At 39.9% G+C, this 21,482-nt stretch overlaps 1 protein-coding gene across 1 annotated transcript in view; it reads right to left on the reverse strand.

Moving 5' to 3' along the window:
• LOC110528512 (copine-9) overlaps positions 1-21,482 on the reverse strand; it is a 136,017-nt gene that overhangs the window by 20,081 nt on the left and 94,454 nt on the right. Inside the window, exons 11-17 of the mRNA XM_036984091.2 lie at positions 20,723-20,764; positions 19,464-19,539; positions 17,837-17,890; positions 17,561-17,622; positions 16,938-16,984; positions 16,012-16,193; positions 11,090-11,217 (exon numbers count right to left, since the gene is read on the reverse strand). Coding sequence (XP_036839986.1) covers positions 11,090-11,217; positions 16,012-16,193; positions 16,938-16,984; positions 17,561-17,622; positions 17,837-17,890; positions 19,464-19,539; positions 20,723-20,764 — 591 coding nt within the window. The remainder of the gene's footprint in view (positions 1-11,089; positions 11,218-16,011; positions 16,194-16,937; positions 16,985-17,560; positions 17,623-17,836; positions 17,891-19,463; positions 19,540-20,722; positions 20,765-21,482) is intronic.

Raw genomic sequence — 21,482 nt, forward strand, 5'->3', positions numbered from 1 at the left:
TAGTTATTACTATAATGTGGTAGTCATTACTATAATGTGGTAGTTATTACTAATCCGTGGTAGTTATTACTAATCTGTGGTAGTTATTACTAATCTGTGGTAATTAATATTATAATGTGCTAGTTATTATTATAGTGTGCTAGTTATTATACTGTCGTAGTTATTACTATAGTGTGGTAGTTATTACTATAATGCGGTAGTTATTACTATGGTGTGGTAGTTATTACTATAATGTGGTAGTTATTACTATAATGTGGTAGTTATTACTATAATGTGGTAGTTATTACTGTAATGTGGTAGTTATTACTATAATGTGGTAGTTATTACTGTAATGTGGTAGTTATTACTGTAATGTGGTAGTTATTGCAATAATGTGGTAGTTATTACTATAATGTGGTAGTTATTACTATAATGTGGTAGTTATTACTATGGTGTGGTAGTTATTACTATAATGTGGTAGTTATTACTATAATGTGGTAGTTATTACTATAATGTGGTAGTTATTACTGTAATGTGGTAGTTATTACTATAATGTGGTAGTTATTGCAATAATGTGGTAGTTATTGCCATAATGTGGTAGTTATTACTAATCTGAGGTAGTTATTACTAATCTGTGGTAGTTATTACTAATCTGTGGTAGTTATTACTCATCTGTGGTAGTTATTACTAATCTGCGGTAGTTATTACTAATCTGCGGTAGTTATTACTAATCTGCGGTAGTTATTACTAATCTGCGGTAGTTATTACTATAATGTGGTAGTTTATAGGAAAAGGTGGTAGTTATTACTATAATGTGTTAGTTATTACTATAATGTGGTAGTTATTACTATAATGCGGTAGTTATTACTAATCTGCGGTAGTTATTACTAATCTGCGGTAGTTATTACTAATCTGCGGTAGTTATTACTATAATGTGGTAGTTTATAGGAAAAGGTGGTAGTTATTACTATAATGTGGTAGTTATTACTATAATGTGGTAGTTTATAGGAAAAGGTGGTAGTTATTACTATAATGTGGTAGTTATTACTATAATGTGGTAGTTAATACTATAATGTGGTAGTTAATACTATAATGTGGTAGTTATTACTATAGTGTGGTAGTTATTACTATAGTGTGGTAGTTATTACTATAATGTGGTAGTTATTATTATAATGTGGTAGTTATTACTATATTGTGTTAGTTTATAGTATAAGGTGGTAGTTACTACTAACCAGTGGTAGTTATTACTATACTGTGGTAGTTTATAGGAAAAGGTGGTAGTTATTACTATAATGTGGTAGTTTATAGGAAAAGGTGGTAGTTAATACTATAATGTGGTAATTATTACTATAATGTGGTAGTTAATACTATAGTGTGGTAGTGATTACTATAATGTGGTAGTTATTACTATAATGTGGTAGTTATTACTATAATGTGGTAGTTATTACTATAATGTGGTAGTTATTACTATAATGTGGCAGTTTTTACTATAGTGTGGCAGTTTTTACTATAATGTGGTAGTTATTACTATAATGTGGTAGTTATTACTATAATGTGGTAGTTATTACTATAATGTGGTAGTTATTACTATAATGTGGTAGTTATTACTATAGTGTGGCAGTTTTTACTAGTGTGGCAGTTTTTACTATAGTGTGGTAGTTATTACTATAATGTGGTAGTTATTACTATAATGTGGTAGTTATTACTATATTGTTTGTTTTTACTATATTGGCAAGCTTCAATGCCATACAACTCTCCTTCCGTGGCCTCCAATTGCTCTTAAATACAAGTAAAACTAAATGCATGCTCTTCAACCGATCGCTACCTGCACCTACCCGCCTGTCCAACATCACTACTCTGGACGGCTCTGACTTAGAATACGTGGACAACTACAAATACTTAGGTGTCTGGTTAGACTGTAAACTCTCCTTCCAGACCCATATCAAACATCTCCAATCCAAAGTTAAATCTAGAATTGGCTTCCTATTTCGCAACAAAGCATCCTTCACTCATGCTGCCAAACATACCCTTGTAAAACTGACCATCCTACCAATCCTCGACTTTGGCGATGTCATTTACAAAATAGCCTCCAATAACCTACTCAACAAATTGGATGCAGTCTATCACAGTGCAATCCGTTTTGTCACCAAAGCCCCATATACTACCCACCATTGCGACCTGTACGCTCTCGTTGGCTGGCCCTCGCTTCATACTCGTCGCCAAACCCACTGGCTCCATGTCATCTACAAGACCCTGCTAGGTAAAGTCCCCCCTTATCTCAGCTCGCTGGTCACCATAGCATCTCCCACCTGTAGCACATGCTCCAGCAGGTATATCTCTCTAGTCACCCCCAAAACCAATTCTTTCTTTGGCCGCCTCTCTTTCCAGTTCTCTGCTGCCAATGACTGGAACGAACTACAAAAATCTCTGAAACTGGAAACACTTATCTCCCTCACTAGCTTTAAGCACCAACTGTCAGAGCAGCTCACAGATTACTGCACCTGTACATAGCCCACCTATAATTTAGCCCAAACAACTACCTCTTTCCCAACTGTATTTAATTTATTTATTTATTTTGCTCCTTTGCACCCCATTATTTTTATTTCTACTTTGCACATTCTTCCATTGCAAAACTACCATTCCAGTGTTTTACTTGCTATATTGTATTTACCTTGCCACCATGGCCTTTTTTGCCTTTACCTCCCTTCTCACCTCATTTGCTCACATTGTATATAGACTTGTTTATACTGTATTATTGACTGTATGTTTGTTTTACTCCATGTGTAACTCTGTGTCGTTGTATCTGTCGAACTGCTTTGCTTTATCTTGGCCAGGTCGCAATTGTAAATGAGAACTTGTTCTCAACTTGCCTACCTGGTTAAATAAAGGTAAATAAATAAATTGTGGTAGTTATTACTATAATGTGGTAGTTTATAGTATAAGGTGGTAGTTATTACTAATCTGTGGTAGTTATTACTATAATGTGCTAGTTATTATTATAGTGTGCTAGTTATTATACTGTCGTAGTTATTACTATAGTGTGGTAGTTATTACTATAATGTGGTAGTTATTGCTATAATGTGGTAGTTATTACTAATCTGTGGTAGTTATTACTAATCTGTGGTAGTTATTACTAATCTGCGGTAGTTATTACTATAATGTGGTAGTTTATAGGAAAAGGTGGTAGTTATTACTATAATGTGGTAGTTTATAGGAAAAGGTGGTAGTTATTACTATAATGTGGTAGTTATTACTATAATGTGATAGTTAATATTATAATGTGGTAGTTATTACTATAATGTGGTAGTTATTACTATAGTGTGATAGTTATTACTATAATGTGGTAGTTATTACTATAATGTGGTAGTTATTACTAACCAGTGGTAGTTATTACTATAGCGTGGTAGTTATTATACTGTGGTAGTTATTACTATAGCGTGGTAGTTATTATACTGTGGTAGTTATTACTATAATGTGGTAGTTATTACTATAATGTGGTAGTTATTACTAACCAGTGGTAGTTATTACTATAACGTGGCAGTTTTTACTATAGTGTGGTAGTTATTACTATAATGTGGTAGTTTATAGTATAAGGTGATAGTTATTACTATAGCATGGTAGTTATTACTATAATGTGGTAGTTTATAGGAAAAGGTGGTAGTTTTTACTATAATGTGGTAGTTTTTACTATAATGTGGTAGTTATTACTATAATGTTGCAGTTTTTACTATAGTGTGGTAGTTATTACTAATCTGTGGTAGTTATTACTAATCTGTGGTAGTTATTACTAATCTGTGGTAGTTATTACTAATCTGTGGTAGTTATTACTATAGTGTGGTAGTTTTTACTATAATGTGGTAGTTATTACTATAATGTGGTAGTTTATAGGAAAAGGTGGTAGTTTTTACTATAATGTGGTAGTTTTTACTATAATGTGGTAGTTATTACTATAATGTTGCAGTTTTTACTATAGTGTGGTAGTTATTACTAATCTGTGGTAGTTATTACTAATCTGTGGTAGTTATTACTAATCTGTGGTAGTTATTACTAATCTGTGGTAGTTATTACTAATCTGTGGTAGTTATTACTAATCTGTGGTAGTTATTACAAATCTGCGGTAGTTATTACTATAATGTGGTAGTTTATAGGAAAAGGTGGTAGTTATTACTATAATGTGGTAGTTTATAGGAAAAGGTGGTAGTTATTACTATAATGTGGTAGTTATTACTATAATGTGATAGTTAATATTATAATGTGGTAGTTATTACTATAATGTGGTAGTTATTACTATAGTGTGGTAGTTATTACTATAATGTGGTAGTTATTACTATAATGTGGTAGTTATTACTAACCAGTGGTAGTTATTACTATAATGTGGCAGTTTTTACTATAGTGTGGTAATTATTACTATAGCGTGGTAGTTATTACTATAATGTGGTAGTTATTACTATAATGTGGTAGTTATTACTATAATGTGGTAGTTATTACTAACCAGTGGTAGTTATTACTATAACGTGGCAGTTTTTACTATAGTGTGGTAGTTATTACTATAGCGTGGTAGTTATTAATAATCTGTGGTAGTTATTACTATAATGTGGTAGTTATTACTATAGTGTGTTAGTTATTAATAATCTGTGGTAGTTATTACTATAATATGGCAGTTTTTACTATAGTGTGGTAGTTAATACTATAATGTGGTATTTATTGCTGTTATGTGGTAGTTATTACTATAATGTGGTAGTTATTACTATAATGTGGTAGTTATTACTATAATGTGGTAGTTATTACTATAATGTGGTAGTTATTACTATAATGTGGTAGTTATTACTAATCTGTGATAGTTATTACTAATCTGTGGTAGTTATTACTAATCTGTGGTAGTTATTACTAATCTGTGGTAGTTATTATTATAGTATCTGGTGCTATGCTGGGTTATAGGAGGTGAAGGAGCCTAGGAGTGGATTGATTCACCCCCACACCTCACATATTGACAAATCCACATGACTGGATGGCCTCAGCTTTACCGCCCACCTTCCTCCTCATCATCACCATCTCTGTCCCACAAGCACCCACAGTCGCACGAGCCGACTGTTTCAGAGCCGGAACAAGGGAAGAGAAGGAGGAGAGGAGGATGACGAAGCATAACAAATGGAATGGAGGGAAAATCTGAGAAAGATTGAGAGAGAGAAAGGGAGGTGGAGAGGAGGGTGAGAGAACGAGTGGGAAAGGAGAAGATGAAAGCTAAAGGTAAAACAGGAGAGATAATAGCAGACAACAGAAAAAGGTATGAAGAGAAAGAAAGAGAGAAAGTAAACATTTGCAAGAAAAAGGAAAGAGAGAGACACAAAAGAGAGATGAAAAAGATAATATTATTCCTCTCATTCTCTCGTGGTGGTGCTTATCATCAGCTGCATCATCATCATCATCGTCATGGTAATATAGCACCTCATTGAATGAGAGCTCATTAAGTCCTTGAGGCCACAGTCGAGCCACAGCATCCCACTCTATGTAGTTATGCAACCGAGCTGCCACATTCACTGGAAAGGATATTGCCATACTTATATATCATGAGACAGCTAAAAATAAAGAGAAGGTATATTTCATGAAATACATTAAAAAAGATTGCCTCATAAAATATTTGATTAAGTTTGGGAAAGAGTGTAGTCTTACGTCCTAGCTGGGAGACTACCAATAACACAAGATTGTCTATTATTCATATTTGAGGCTCTACTCATTTCTATGGAAAGTATGCCGGGACACAATATAACACCTCTGTGGACCGCCTTAGAATAAGGTAAGGAGATGGATAACATTAAAACACATTCAGACAAAAGGACATATACTATTGCTTTCTAGTTCTACAACAACGAAACGATATAATGAATTATATTTCAATGAACTAAAACGACCCTCTCTAGTACTACAGTGTCCTATACATTCAGACAACATTTAGCGACACGACTCCTGACAAGCTGCAATGGTCCCAAGGCCCAATCCTATCCCAGATCATTAAGAATGCATGAGCACACCGAGAGAAGGGGAGAGCAGTTAAGCTAGGCTGTCAGTCAGAGAGAGGCGAGAGGCGAGAGAGAGAAAGAGAGAGAGAGACAGAGAGATACAGAGAGATACAGAGAGAGAGAGAGAGAGAGAGAGAGAGAGAGATACAGAGAGATACAGAGAGATACAGAGAGATACAGAGAGATACAGAGACAGAGAGAGAGAGAGAGAGAGACAGAGAGAGAGAGAGACAGAGAGAGAGACAGAGAGAGAGAGAGAGACAGAGAGAGAGACAGAGAGAGAGACAGAGAGAGAGACAGAGAGATACAGAGACAGAGCGCTCAGGGGAGAACTTGTCAAATTAACTCTTGGGGCCTAGGGCAACGTCAGGGTGGAGAATTGCAGGGGAGAGGAGTGTGTGTGTGGTTTTGTGTGTGTGTTTTGTGGGGGGAGGATGAGGGAGTGTGTGTGTGTTTTGTGGGGGGAGGGTGGGGGGAGAGTGAGGGAGTGTGTGTGTGTTTTGTGGGGGGAGGGTGAGGGAGTGTGTGTGTGTTTTGTGGGGGGAGGGTGAGGGAGTGTGTGTGTGTTTTGTGGGGGGGGGGGTGAGGGAGTGTGTGTGTGTGTGTTTTGAGGGGGGAGGGGGAGGTAGTTTGTGTGTGTTTTGTGGGGGGAGGGTGAGGGAGTGTGTGTGTTTGCATAATGTACAGTGCATTCGGGAAGTATTCAGACTCCTTCACTTTTTTCAAATTTTGTTATGTTATTCTAAAATTGATAAATGTTTTATTTTTCACCTTTCTAACAAGTCAGTTCATCAAATTTGTGCTCTGCTAAAGCTGCCCAGGTCAACTGTAAGTGCTGTTATTGTGAAGTGGAAACGTCTAGGAGCAACAACACAATCTCACAGAATGGCACCACCGAGTGCTGAAGCATGTAATGCGTAAAAGTAATCTGTTCTCCAATTCCAAACTGACTCTGGAAGCAATGTCAGCACAAGAACTGTTCGTCTGGAGCTTCATGGAATGGGTTTCCATGGCCGAGCAGCTGCACACAAGCCTACAATCACTTTGAGCAGTGCCAAGCGTCGGCTGGGATGGTATAAAGCTCGCCGACATTGGACTCTGGAAACTTGTTTTCTTGAGGGATGAATAACGCTTCACCATCTGGCAGTCCGATGGACGAATCTGGGTTTTGCAGAATGCATAGTGCCAACTGTTAAGTTTGGTGGAGGAGGAATAATGGTCTGCGGCTGTTTTTCATGTTTCGGACCAGGCCCCTTAGTTCTTAACGCTACAGAATACAATGATATTCTAGATGGTTCTGTGCTTCTAATTTTGTGGCAACAGTTAAGGGAAGGCCCTTTCCTGTTTCAGCATGACCCCCATGCACAAAGCAAAGTCCATAAAGAAAAGGTTTGTAGATATCGGTGTGGAAGAACTTGACTGCCCTGCACAGAGCCCTGACCTCAACCCCATCTAACACCTTTGGGATGAATTGGAACGCTGACTGCAAGCCAGGCCTAATCGCCCACGTCAGTGCCCAACCTCACTAAGGCTCTTGTGGCTGAATAGAAGCAAGTCCCTGCAGAAATTTAATTTTTTACATGTTTTATTTCATCTTTATTTAACCAGGTTGGCCAGTTGAGAACAAGTTCTCATTTACAACTGCGACCTGGTCAAGATAAAGCAAAGCAATGCGACAAAAACAACACAGAGTTACAGTCAATAACACAATAGAAAAATCTGTATACAGTGTGTGCAAATGAAGTAAGGTGGTAATGCAATAAATAGGCCAATAGTGGCGAGGTAATTACAATTCAGCAATTTACACTGTGCTATGTGCTGATGAGGATGTGCAAGTAGAAATACTGCTGTCATGACGTTGGCCTGGGGGTAGGTTTATGACAGTCAAATACCTCTCCCCCCCTTTATCCTCTCTCTACCCTACTGATGTTACATTTGCAAACCCCTTGGTTAACATAGAGATTCTGGGAACATCAGAAGGTGAGGGGAAATTAACTATATTCTGGTAATCCGACCAATTTAACATATGCAGTGGTACTTAATGAATATGATGTCAGTTCGGTTGTCATCTGAGACATTCTCATCAATGATAAGATGACATAAACTCTACAGTGTAAAGTCTACACATCAGAGTTATCGGATTCACATGGAATTGTTGTTCAATTTAAATGTTTGAATATGAAATTATTCGTGATGGGATGAAATGTGATTTTAGTTTCTACAATGTGAGAATTGGGTTTTCATGAGTGAATTAGGCCCGACTCAGTGGCCCGCCCGCCCACGTGAAGAGACATAAGTTGTAAACTATGAAACACACCCCTTTTCTCCCTCTACTATATAAGCGCTTGACGAAAATGTAACCTCCTGTTCCGAGGATGTGAGGACGACAGTCCGATGTCAGAATGGTTCAGATAATAACTACAGAACGAAGCCAATATCAGTATGAATATTATTCACTACAGAAGTGATACCTCCTAGCCGTTGAGTTAGCAACAGCAGCTGCAAACGAGGGTTATGAAGGAACAGACAGAGTATCCCGTCTATCACACAACGATGTTACTACAACATATCCAATTGACAACCAGAGACATTCTTCAAAGGACAAAGGACTCGGTTTGGCAACACGGCCTTCCATCTACCACCAACCTACCGAAGCGCAGCTCAGAGTAAATATTTATTGCATTTTCCTTTTCCAAATGGGTGGTCATTTAGAATGCATACGATACTGTATTTACGATAGCACAGCTTCTTCCTTTGTCCCTCAGTCTTCCCGTTCTTTCACTCAAACCCAGCCCTTTTCTTTTGTGTAACCAGCCGTCATATCTGTTCCGCCCGCTAGGGAAGTTTTCCTTCATGACGTAAATTGTAATCAAGGTATAATTCATTCTTTGTAGATGTAATTCTGTGTGATTAGTTAGGTATTTAGTAAATAAATAATTAAACCCAATTTTGTATTGCTGATTCAACTTGTTAGCCAGGGTTCGTGAAGATAACCAAGAATTTACAACTTTCAGATGAGACTGAATTAAGGTGACGATTAATATTGACTGCTATTGATTTAAAATATTAATAGGTCTTTAGGAGTTTATTCGGAAGATAACAGCTCTATAAATATTATTTTGTGGTGCCCGACTCTCTAGTTAATTACATTTACATGATTAGCTCAATCAGGTAATATTAATTACGTAGAAAATATTTTACAGAATAGCATGTCATATCACTTAATTCGGAATAGGCAAAGACATGACACTGGTGTGCAAAAGAGCAGAAAAACAAAAACAAATATGGGGATGAGGTATGTAGTTGGTTGGATGGGCTATTTACACATAGGCTGTGTACAGCTGCAGCAATCTATAAGCTGCTCTGACAGCTGACGCTTAAAGTTAGTGAGGGAGATATAAGTCTCCAACTTCAGTGATTTTCGCAATTCGTTCCAGTCATTGGCAGCAGAGAACTGGAAGGAAAGGCGGCCAAAGCAGGTGTTGGCTTTGGGGATGACCAGTGAAATATACCTGCTGGAGCGCGTGCTATGGGTGGGTGCTGCTATGGTGACCAGTGAGCTGAGATAAGGTGGAGCTTTACATAGCAAAGATTTATAGATCACCTGGAGCCAGTGGGTCTGGCGACGAATATGTAGCGAGGGCCAGCCGACGAGAGCATACAGGTCGAAGTGGTGGATAGTATATGGTGCTTTGGTGAGAAAACGGATGTCACTGTGATAGACTGCATCCAATTTGCTGAGTAGAGTGTTGAAGAATATTTTGTAAATGACATCACCGAAGTCAAAGATCGGTAGGATAGTCTGTTTTACGAGGGTATGTTAGGCAGCATGAGTGAATAAGGCTTTGTTGCGAAATAGGAAGCTGATTCTATATTTAACTTTGGATTGGAGATGCTTAATGTGAGTCTGGAAGGAGAGTTTACGGTTTAGCCAGACACCTAGGTATTTATAGTTGTCCACATATTCTAAGTCAGAACCATCCAGAGTAGTGATGCTAGTTGGGCGGTTGGGTGCGGGCAGCGATCGGTTGAAGAGCATGCATTTAGTTTTACTAGCAATTAAGAGCAGTTGGAGGCCTGAAGGAGTTGGCCTGAAGCGTTGAAGCTCAGTTGGAGGTTTGTTAACACAGTGTCCAAAGAAGGGCCAGATGTATACAGAATGGTGTCATCTGCGTAGAGGTGGATCAGAGAATGCAAGAGCGACATCATTGATATATACAGAGAAAAGAGTCGACCCGAGAATTGAACCCTGTGGCACCCCCATAGAGACTGCCAGAGGTCCGGACAACAGGCCCTCGGATTTGACACACTGAACTCTGTCTGAGAAGTAGTTAGTAAACCAGGCGAGGCAGTCATTAGAGAAACCAAGGCTGTTTAGTCTGCCGATAAGAACACAGTGTTTGACAGAGTCAAAAGCTCCAACGTTCCAACATCTAGTGGAAAGCCTTCCCAGAAGAGTGACGGTTGTTAGAGCAGCAACGGGTGGACCAGCTCCATATTAATGCCACTGATTTTGGAATGAGATTTTTGACGAACAGGTGTCCACATACTTGTGGTCATGTACTGTATCTGTGTGTATGTGACTCTTGTATTGTGTCAAGCAAGTCAAAGCACGTATATACAGGTATCCACCCTAATAAGGAAACACTTTAGTAAATGAAGGATACAAAGTATATTGAAAGAGTGTGGTTCCTGAGTTAATTAAGAAATGAAGATTCCATCATGCTTAGGGCCATGTATAAAAATGCCCAGTTGCCCATTATTTTGGCTACCATGGCAATATGAAGAGATCTCAGTGACTTCGAAAGAGTGGTTTCAAAGGAGCATAGGGGGTTTAAAGTGTGTGTGTGTGTGTGTGTCTGTACTCTTTCTGTATGTGTGTGTGTGTGTGTGTGTGTGTGTGTGTGTGTGTGTGTGTGTGTGTGTGTGTGTGTGTGTGTGTGTGTGTGTATGTGTGTGTGTGTGTGTGTATGTGTATGTGTGTGTGTGTGTGTTTGCGTGCATGTATACATGTGTACATGCATGTGTGTGTCATGGCTGTGTGAGTTTGTGTGTGTTCGTGTGTGTGTGTTCATTTCCTGTCATTCTCTCACCGTGCCACCTGGTTGATGACAGGAGCGAAGTTGGTGGGTCCGTAGAGCTGAACGGTGCGGAGACTCTGGAAGTACGCCTCCAACACTCCCTCGATCCCCACGCAGTTAGGGTTCTCACTGTTGGAGTTCTGTAGGAACCATGGACATTATTTAAGCTGGCCCCTCTACACCAGTTGTTTGAACATGAAATCCCCTTTTTCCTTCGAAACCATGAACAAGAAAAATATTGATGAGGGCTATACATTGAAACATATGATGAGGGCTATACATTGAAACATATGATGAGGGCTATACATTGAAACATATGATGAGGGCTATACATTGAAACATTTGATGAGGGCTATACATTGAAACATTTGATGAGGGCTATACATCGAAACATATGATGAGGGCTATACATTGAAACATATGATGAGGGCTATACATTGAAACATTTGATGAGGGCTATACATTGAAACATATGATGAGGGCTATACATTGAAACATATGATGAGGGCTATACATTGCAACATTTGAGACTTTTGATAATAATAAAGAAGTCTTTATGAAGTCAACGTCCATTGTGACGACGTATGCTTCTGAATGCACGTTCATTCCATAATGATGTTATGTATGAAATAGTGTCTGTGTTCTTTTGCCTCATGTCAGGACTGATCGGTAATGGGAGAACTCATGTCAGTAGGCATAACACAGGACTGATCGGTAATGGGAGAACTCATCTCAGTAGGCATAACACAGGACTGATCGGTAATGGGAGAACTCATCTCAGTAGGCATAACACAGGACTGATCGGTAATGGGAGAACTCATGTCAGGACTGATCGGTAATGGGAGAACTCATCTCAGTAGGCATAACACAGGACTGATCGGTAATGGGAGAACTCATGTCAGTAGGCATAACACAGGACTGATCGGTAATGGGAGAACTCATGTCAGTAGGCATAACACAGGACTGATCGGTAATGGGAGAACTCATGTCAGTAGGCATAACACAGGACTGATCGGTAATGGGAGAACTCATGTCAGTAGGCATAACACAGGGCTGATCGGTAATGGGAGAACTCATGTCAGTAGGCATAACACAGGACTGATCGGTAATGGGAGAACTCATCTCAGTAGGCATAACACAGGACTGATCGGTAATGGGAGAACTCATGTCAGTAGGTATAACACAGGACTGATCGGTAATGGGAGAACTCATGTCAGTAGGCATAACACAGGGCTGATCGGTAATGGGAGAACTCATGTCAGTAGGTATAACACAGGACTGATCGGTAATGGAAGAATTTAAGTTGGCTGAATATTTTCTTTAGACAATGTGAAAAAGACAAAATGGGTAAATCAATCAAGACATAAGAACAAAAATAATCCAGCAAACAATATGTCTGTTCCCAAAAATGAATTTATCGTCACATAATAATACAAAGTTAAATAGCCAAAAGTCCTTCAGCCAACATAAAAGACAGTCTGCTTTAAGCCCTGTCCAGCCAGGATAAAAGAGTGTTCTACAGCCTATATCCTTCATTAAAGTTCATCTGACAAAAACGAGACAACAGCCATCTGATCTGAAGAAATAAACCCGCTAAAAGAAGTGAAAATGAATGCCTGCCGAAGACACACTTTTTGTTGTCCGCAACTGTAGCTGGTAAAACAGGTTGCATAACCAGCCACGAGGGACACTGGCACATTGTTGTGACTATTATGGGACAGACTCCATGGGACAGAAAGTATAGTAATAGTATAGTTATGATTCTACATTTTACAGATGTCCAGCTCGAACTTAGTTTATTCAGACCCCTTCGCCTTTTCCACATTTTATACATTACAACCTTATTCTAAAATTGACTAAATAAAAACAATGAATGTTGTTACATGACTTTTATTGACCTTATGGGACAGACTCCATGGGACAGATAGTATTGTAGTAGTATAGCTAGGATTCTACATTTTACAGACGTCCAGCTCAAACTTCGTTTTTTTGCACAATGAGAATTGGGTGAGACAAATGACTTGTATCACACATCTGCATCAACCATTACTGCAGCAACCATTGCTTGTACAGGCTTCATAACATTGTCATAACACTTCATTACCCTCTAAACCAGACATACCGCAACATACACAAGTGCTGAACTAAACGTTATAAGCCTGTCATCAAGATCAAAGGGCAAAGTACTTTGAAAACATTGCTACCTATCGAGGGCAATTTAAAAGGACAAGAAAAATAAGTCATTTATTGTCCATTTTCCTTACAGTCCACTGTATTATTTTGCTTCAACCTTTGTATAATTTCCTTCACGTCAAGGAGATTTCTTTAAGGTGAATTCCTCCAGCTTTGGGAAGAAAATAAAAATAGCTGAAAATAAGGCTGCTTTTGTTTTTTTTACTCTTCTTTGTTCAACAATTCCTCCGCTTTTACTTTTTCCTCTGTCCAGGGAGATAATAGACGTCTAGAATCTGAGGAGAAGTCGTTTTTTTGTGCTTAGTGTTTACTCTTTGTTGTTCTTTCTTCATCGTTTCAGGATGCTAAGCTAAGCGCTACGTCCTCCAAAGTCTATTCCAGTCTCCGTGTCTGTCTGGTCCCTCGTTTGGTTCCTACTTTTCTGCTACAAACAGATGGATTTTTTTTCTTCTTTCCGAGCCACTTTCTGACTCACAATGTTTTCTTCCTCTACCCTTGTTCAAACACTTCACAGAACTACTTGAGGCCGACGCTAGCGCATGGGCTTACACAACGGTGCTGCAATTTGTATTTTGTGTTGACATATTTAAAGGCTTTCGTGTTCTTCGTGACATTATTACCCCATGTAAAGGTAATGTGTTCACGGTGTAATTCTTGTGGGCTGTACGGATGGATAGAGTCAATGTTAGACTTCACAGAAAATCCCAAGAAACTAAGGAAACTCAGTACTGAATCAAGCCTTTTGCCTTCTGACGATGTATGTTAATTATACAATGATGTTATGTAGTATAGAAGTATGATTGCCTCATGTCAGTAGGCATAACACAGGTAGGTATTTCACAGGGAACTGTATTTTCATTGCTAAGAAATGTAATAGATTTGGCTTGGAGCTTCAGTCAGCCTTGGATACAAATTGATATAGAGGATGTACAGAAAGACGGCCTTCACTACTCAAAAATAGGCTATTCAAAGTCTCGCATCTGAGCCCGACAGATGGATACATACAGAGCATTCGGAAAGTATTCAGACCTCATGACTTTTCCCACATTTTGTTACATTACAGTTTTTTTCCATCTACACACCATTTTTACATGTTTTATTTAACTAGGCAAGTCAGTTAAGAACAAATTCTTATTTACAATGACGGTCTGCCAGAAGGAAAAAGGCCTCCTGCGGGGACAAGGGCTGGGATTAAAAATACAAATACATTTAAAATATAGGACAAAACACCAGAGAGACAACACTACATAAAGTGAGACCTTTTTGCTGAAATATCACATTTACATAAGTATTCAGAGCTTTTACTCAGTATTGTTAAAGCACCTATGTTAGCGATTACATCCTCGACTCTTCTTGGGTATGACACTACAAGCTTGGCACACCTGTATTTGGGAAGTTTCTCCCATTCTTTTCTGCAGATCCTCTCAAGCTCTGTCAGGTTGGATGGGGAGGAGTCGCTGCACAGTTATTTTCAGGTCTCTCCAGAGATGTTCGATCTGGGTTCAAGTCCGGGCTCCGGCTGGGTCACTCAAGGCCATTCAGAGACTTGTCCCGAAGCCACTCCTGCGTTGTCTTGGCTGTGTGCTTAGGGTCACTGTCCTGTTGGAAGGTGAACCTTTGCCCCCAGTCTGAGGTCTTGAGTGATCTGGAGCAGCAAGCGGGCTGTCATGTGCCTTTGACTGAGGAGTGGATTCCGTCTGGCCACTCTACCATAGAGGCCTGATTGGTGGATGGTTGCAGAGATGGTTATCCTTCTGGAAGGTTCTCCCATCTCCACAGAGGAACTCTGGAGCTCTGTCAGAGTGACCATCAGGTTCTTGGTCACCTCCCTGACCAAGGCCCTTCTCTCTCGATTGCTCAGTTTGGCCGGGTGGCCAGCTCTAGGAAGAGTCTTGGTGGTTAAAAACCTCTTCCATTTAAAAATGATGGAGGCCACTGTGTTCTTGGGGATCTTCAATGCTGCAGACATTTTTTGGTACCCTTTCTCATAATTGTGCCTCGACACAATCCTGTCTTGGAGTTCTACGGACAATTCCTTCAACTTCATGGCATAGTTTTTGCTCTGACATGCACTGTCAAGTGTGGGACTTTATATAGACAGGTGTGTGCCTTTCCAAATCATCTCCAATCAATTAAATTTACCACAAGTGGACTCCAATCAAGTTGTAGAAACATCTCAAGGATGATCAGTGGAAACAGGATGCACCTGAGCTCAATTTCGAGGTCTCATAGCAAAGGGTCTGAATACTTATGAAAATATGTTTTTTAATTTGAATACATTTGCAAAAATGTCTAAAAACCTGTATGGGGTATTGTAGGTAGATTGATGAGAATTGTTTTTATTTAATCAATTTTATAAGATATGGCTGTAATGTAACAAAATGAGGAAGAGGGGTCTGAATAGTTTCCGAATGCACTGTATACTGTTCACTATTTTAGTTTCTGGCTCTTGTTTGATATGAACTCTTACCCGTAAATGGAAGGGAAGTAAAGAAAACAATGTGGAATGCAACATCACATAATAGTGAATAGTGGAAAAGCGTGAGAGCAAAAAAACATATTACCAGACGGACGTTGATGTCAAAAAATATTGATATAGTTCCAAGAACTCTTCTGTGGATCAGTAAGACTGTAGGGAGAACTACCAGCACCTCTTTGCAATAAATGGAACAGTTCCTGATCATTCCCCACTCTGGTAGAGAAGTAGTACCATTCTCTCTAGCCCTCCCTCTTTCTCTCACCAGTGGGAAGACATGGGAGATCTTGCCGTCCGGTGGCAGCTTGGCTCCGAAGCCGTAGGCGGGGAACATCTTGTCACTGTCGTAGTCCTGGATGATCTCCCCCACAGCCTTCAGGGCCATAGCGTAGGCATTCATCTGGTAGGGACTCATGTAGTGCAGAGAGGTGGGCTGGGATGGGTTACCTGGAACACAGCAACAGAGCATACATTATTTATTTATTTCAACCCATTTTCAAATAGCAGCTGGTTAGCTAATTAGAGAAAGGTTAGCCATTTGTTGGCAAAAATACATGTCCAAGACAAGAAAGCTTACCAGCAGCCAGCAGCACTGGTACTCATGGGGGCTGTGTGTCACGCCCTGACCTTAGATATCTCTGTTTTCTATATATTTTGGTTAGGTCAGGGTGTGACTAGGGTGGGTACTCTAGGTTTTTGTATGTCTAGGGTTTTTGTTTGTCTAGGGGTTTTGTATGTCTATGTTTAGTTGCCTGTCAGCACTAGTTTGTATAGCTTCACGTTTCGTTTGGTTGTTTTTTGTTCATTCATTAAAAAGAGAATGTACACATACCACGCTGCGCCTTGGTCCGATCCTTATGACGAGCGTGACACTATGTCAGATACTCGAGGGAGTGTAATTAGCTCAATATTAGGAGTTGAGAAATAATAATTAATAGAAGGAATAATTATTAGAAAGAAAATATTCTCCTCATTTATATTGTAGATACTGTATGTAATTCAAAATTGGTTTATTGTGTTGTTCCTAGCGATATTCATGAATATACCATGCAGTATACCATGTTAAATAACCCTGCTTTTGATGACAGGTTAGCATAATATTATTTCATAAGGACTTTAGGGAAACGTCCTTCAGTAGCCTAAAAGAGATTAATAAACAACAAACTGTATCAGTAATTTGGCTACACTTACCATTAGACGCTGTGAAATCGATGGCCACTGTGAAGTTGAGTTGCGTCCTGGTGAGACAATGATTAATTATGATGAATAACAAACTTTACCAGGCAAAAACATAATAAAGTCTAGAAAGGATATTGTTTGTTTAAACAACGCAAAACAATTTCAGACATGCACGCTAGACTGAGCAAGCCATCAACATCAGCCTCTAACGTTAATGGAACATCACTAACATTGGCCTCTAATGTTTATGTTATTATGTTATGTTATGTTATGTTATCTCTATAAGTTATTAAGAGTGGACTCTAACATTAATACAAAGTTATTGAGAGTGGGCTCTAACATTAATACAAAGTTATTGAGAGTGGGCTCTAACATTAATACAAAGTTATTAAGAGTGGGCTCTAACATTAATGCAAAGTTATTGAGAGTGGGCTCTAACATTAATGCAAAGTTACTAAGAGTGGCCTCTAACGTTAATGCAAAGTTATTAAGAGTGGGCTCTAACATTAATACAAAGTTATTGAGAGTGGGCTCTAACATTAATACAAAGTTATTAAGAGTGTCCTCTAACATTAATACAAAGTTATTGAGAGTGGGCTCTAACATTAATACAAAGTTATTAAGAGAGGGCTCACCCTCCCCGGATGAAGTCCACAAACGTGTATTCTGACTCCACTTTGAAGGACAGCAGTGTCACCTTCAGAGGATAGAGAGAATGGAGAGATAGGGAGGGAGGGAGGGAGGGAGGGAGGGAGGGAGGGGAGAAACAGGGTGATAGAGAGGGAGAGAAAGAGGGGGGGGGAATAGATGGCAAAGCAAAACCTTTACTGTATATGACATATCACATTGGCAATGAATCCTATCTATAAAACACCGACAGGTGGAGATGGGAAATCTCAAACGATACTCACTGTCCCTGAATTGACGTATTTCTTCTTCTTGCCTTTCTTTTTATGGTTTAGAACCTGAACAAAAACGTGTAGGGAAGGGAAAATTATATATTAGGGCGGCAGGGTAGCCTAGTGGTTAGAGCGTTGGACTAGTAAGAGGAAGGTTGCAAGTTCAAACCCCCGAGCTGACAAGGTACAAATCTGTCGTTCTGCCCCCTGAACACCCACTAAGAGTGGCCTCTAACATTAATGCAGGCCGTCATTGAAAATAAGAATTTGTTCTTAACTGACTTGCCTAGTTAAATAAAAAAATAAAACAGATTGATACAGATGTCTTAGAAAAGAGGACTGTTTGATTTCACCATATCGTTCAGAGTACGTACTGTAGGTATGGAAAGAAATTGGACCGAATCTAAAATTTTATATTATGGAAGACAGATGAAAAATAACTATTTTTATAGCGGGGATATTTGAGTGTAGTCGTAACATCACAAAAATGCTTCACTGCTCATCTCATTATTAAAGATACAATATGACAAACAGTTGTAATATAGGAAGCTGAGGATGTGTCCTTAAAGCTGCAATGTGTCATTTTTTGGGCGACCCAACCAAATTCACATAGAAATGTGAGTTATAGATGTGAGTTATTGGGGTGGCAGGTAGCCTAGTGGTTAGAGCGTTGGACTAGTAACCGAAAGGTTGCAAGATCGAATCCCTGAGCTGACAAGGTAAAAATCTGTAGTTATGCCCCTGAACAAGGCAGTTAACCCACTGTACCTATACCATTATTGAAAATAAGAATTTGTTCTTAACTGACTTGCCTAGTTAAATAAAAAAAAGAATGCTTTCTCTATGGAAGCAGTAAAGGTGCACTATTTCTATGCTTCCCATTCTTCGTTTTTGCGTCTTTTACTTTTGGTTTTACGCACAAGCTGAAAATATAATATTTTTGGTTATGGAAAATATATTAGATGGTACAATGACTCTCTAAAATATACCTGCTTGTTTTGTCACAAACTGAAATTAGGCAAACTATTCACATGTTTTGCAACCAGGAAATGGTGGAGCAATTTCTGCATAAACAGTACAGTCAGTTGAAAATGTCCTACATAGAGAGACATAATATAAACCTTTTAATAAATGCTCACCCCTATGAGCAAAATACATTTTTATTTGTATATATATTTTTTGAAAGTCATGCGTCCTCCGATACACAATCCAACCAAGCCGCACCCCAACCCAACCAAGCCGCGCGCATCCAACCCGGAAGCCAGCCACACCAATGTGTCGGAGGCTACACCGTGCACCTGGCAACCTTGGTTAGCGAGCACTGCGCCCAGCCCGCCACAGGAGTCGCTGGTGCGCGATGAGACAAGGATTTCCCTCCCTAACCCGGGCGACGCTAGGCCAATTGTGCGTCGCCCCACGGACCTCCCGGTCGCGGCCGGTTACGACAGAGCCTGGGCGCGAACCCAGAGTCTCTGGTGGCACAGCTGGCTCACCACTGCGCCACCCGGGAGGTCAAAATACTTTTTTTTTTTAAATGTATTTTTCAGTTGAAAATATTTTTCAACATCTTGTGCTCACTAGGATACATGCTTAAGTGTTGCAGGCTGTAAGTGTTCCCTGTTCTTTTCTCTTTTTTTACCTCATAGACGTTGAACTGGCTCTGGCCTCTGGAGAATTCTCTGTAGCTGGTGGTGAACTCGCCAATGAAGTCATGACTGTGGGAATAGTTGCGAGAGTAACACCTGCAGCATCTGAAAGAGTACCATACTGAAGGAAACACCAACCCCGGCCCCTCATCTTCATCTAAATAGCATCACCTAAAGCCAAATAGGACATGCCTGCTTTCAATCGACATGTCCTATTTAGAGAGGAAGCCCCATCAGTAGCCACCATCAGTGAAGAAGGAAGGGAAAGAGGACAGAGAGATGGAGGGAGGGAGGCAGTCTACACTCCCATTCCCTTAATAAAAAAAGGGGACAGAGATGGAGGAAGGAGGTCAACACTCATATTCCACTCATAAAGAAGAGGACAGAGAGGAAGGGAGAGAGGGAGTGAAGGAGATATGGAGGGAGGGAAGAGGTCAACACTCATATTCCACTCATAAAGAAGAGGACAGAGAGGAAGGGAGAGAGGGAAGGAGATATGGATGGAGGAAGGAGGTCAACACTCATATTCCACTCATAAAGAAGAGGACAGAGAGGAAGGGAGAGAGGGAAGGAGATATGGAGGGAGGGAGGAGGTCAACACTCATATTCCCTTTCATAAAGAAGGGGACAGAGAGATGGAGTGAGGGGGAGAGAGGGAGAGATGGAGGGAGATGAAGAGAGATGGATGGAGATGAAGGTAGGGAAAGATGGAGGGAGGTCAACACTCACATTTCCCCCATAAAGAAGGAACAGAGAAATGGAGGGAGAGGGATGGAGGGAGGGAGAGGAAGAGAGAGATGAAGGGAGGGAGAGAGGAAGAGAGAGATGAAGGGAGGGAGAGAGGAAAAGAGATATGGAGGGAGGAGGTCAACACTCATATTCCCCCCATAAAGACGGGGACAGAGATGGAGGGAGGGAGAGAGAGTGATATGTACACTCTCCATTCTGATATCACATCTGACTTGTTAAAGTTCCAGTCAGTGATTTGTGGTTGTGTGTGCTAACCCTAAACCGGAACCTTATGAGATAGAGTCCCCCATTTTGAGATTCCCCTCCAGAGAAAGGACGAGGGATGACATTTGAGGGAGATTTGGAGCGTCTGATGGTAAATGAACTGGATGAAGGATGAAACGAGAGGAGGTGGAAGAGAGAATAGGGAGAGAGAGAGATGGAGGGAGGGAGAGAGAGAATAGAGCGAGAGAGAGAGAGAGAGTGAGAGTAGAGAGAAAGAGAGAGACAGAGAGAAAATTACCTTCCATTTCGGTCCCAATCATACACATCCACCTTGACCGTCCTGGAGAGAGGGAAGATAAGAGAGAAAGATGAGAATCAGAGAGGTGTGTGTGTGCGTGTGTGTCTATGTGTGTTCCAAGTCAGTGATATATGAGGCATACAGTAGTTCACCCACCAACTACGAAGAATTGTTGAAACATTATTCTCAAATGGTCACACAGATGCATTTTCACTCACCTTAAAGGATTTTACCCAGTCAAACGTATGATGTAAATAGACAACAATATACTATGTTTAATTTGTGTGAATCACAATTCACAAGTATATCAAAGCTGTATCCACTAGCAATACATTCCAAAGTAATAGTGTGTGTTTGTGTGCGGATGTGTTTGTGTGTGTTTGATAACCCGAGATAAACTAAACATCGTGGAACCTCCATGTTGGTCCCAATAACACCAGTGCTGGCCTCTGAGACAATATGGCCGACTGCTGGCATTATTCTGACCACCACAGAGCATTATGGGTACTGTAGTACATCATGCTACAGCAACATTCCAAAATCATCAGTATTGAGGGCAGACAGGACTTAGTCCCACAGTCTTGCCAATGGCTCAGCTAGCAAGGTGCTGGCAACATCAGAGTTTGATTCTGGCATGGATCATACTGGAGAATATACTGCTGTAGCCTATTCTCATTTTTACATTGCTTGTGTCCTTTACCAGCGCTTTGAGATTCTCTCTGTAATGGAAAGCACAATGAAATAAATACATCTTTATAAT

The sequence above is a fragment of the Oncorhynchus mykiss genome, chromosome 7 (genome assembly GCF_057628025.1).
Source record: "Oncorhynchus mykiss isolate SJ-2025 chromosome 7, ASM5762802v1, whole genome shotgun sequence".
NCBI classification, from domain to species: domain Eukaryota; kingdom Metazoa; phylum Chordata; class Actinopteri; order Salmoniformes; family Salmonidae; genus Oncorhynchus; species Oncorhynchus mykiss.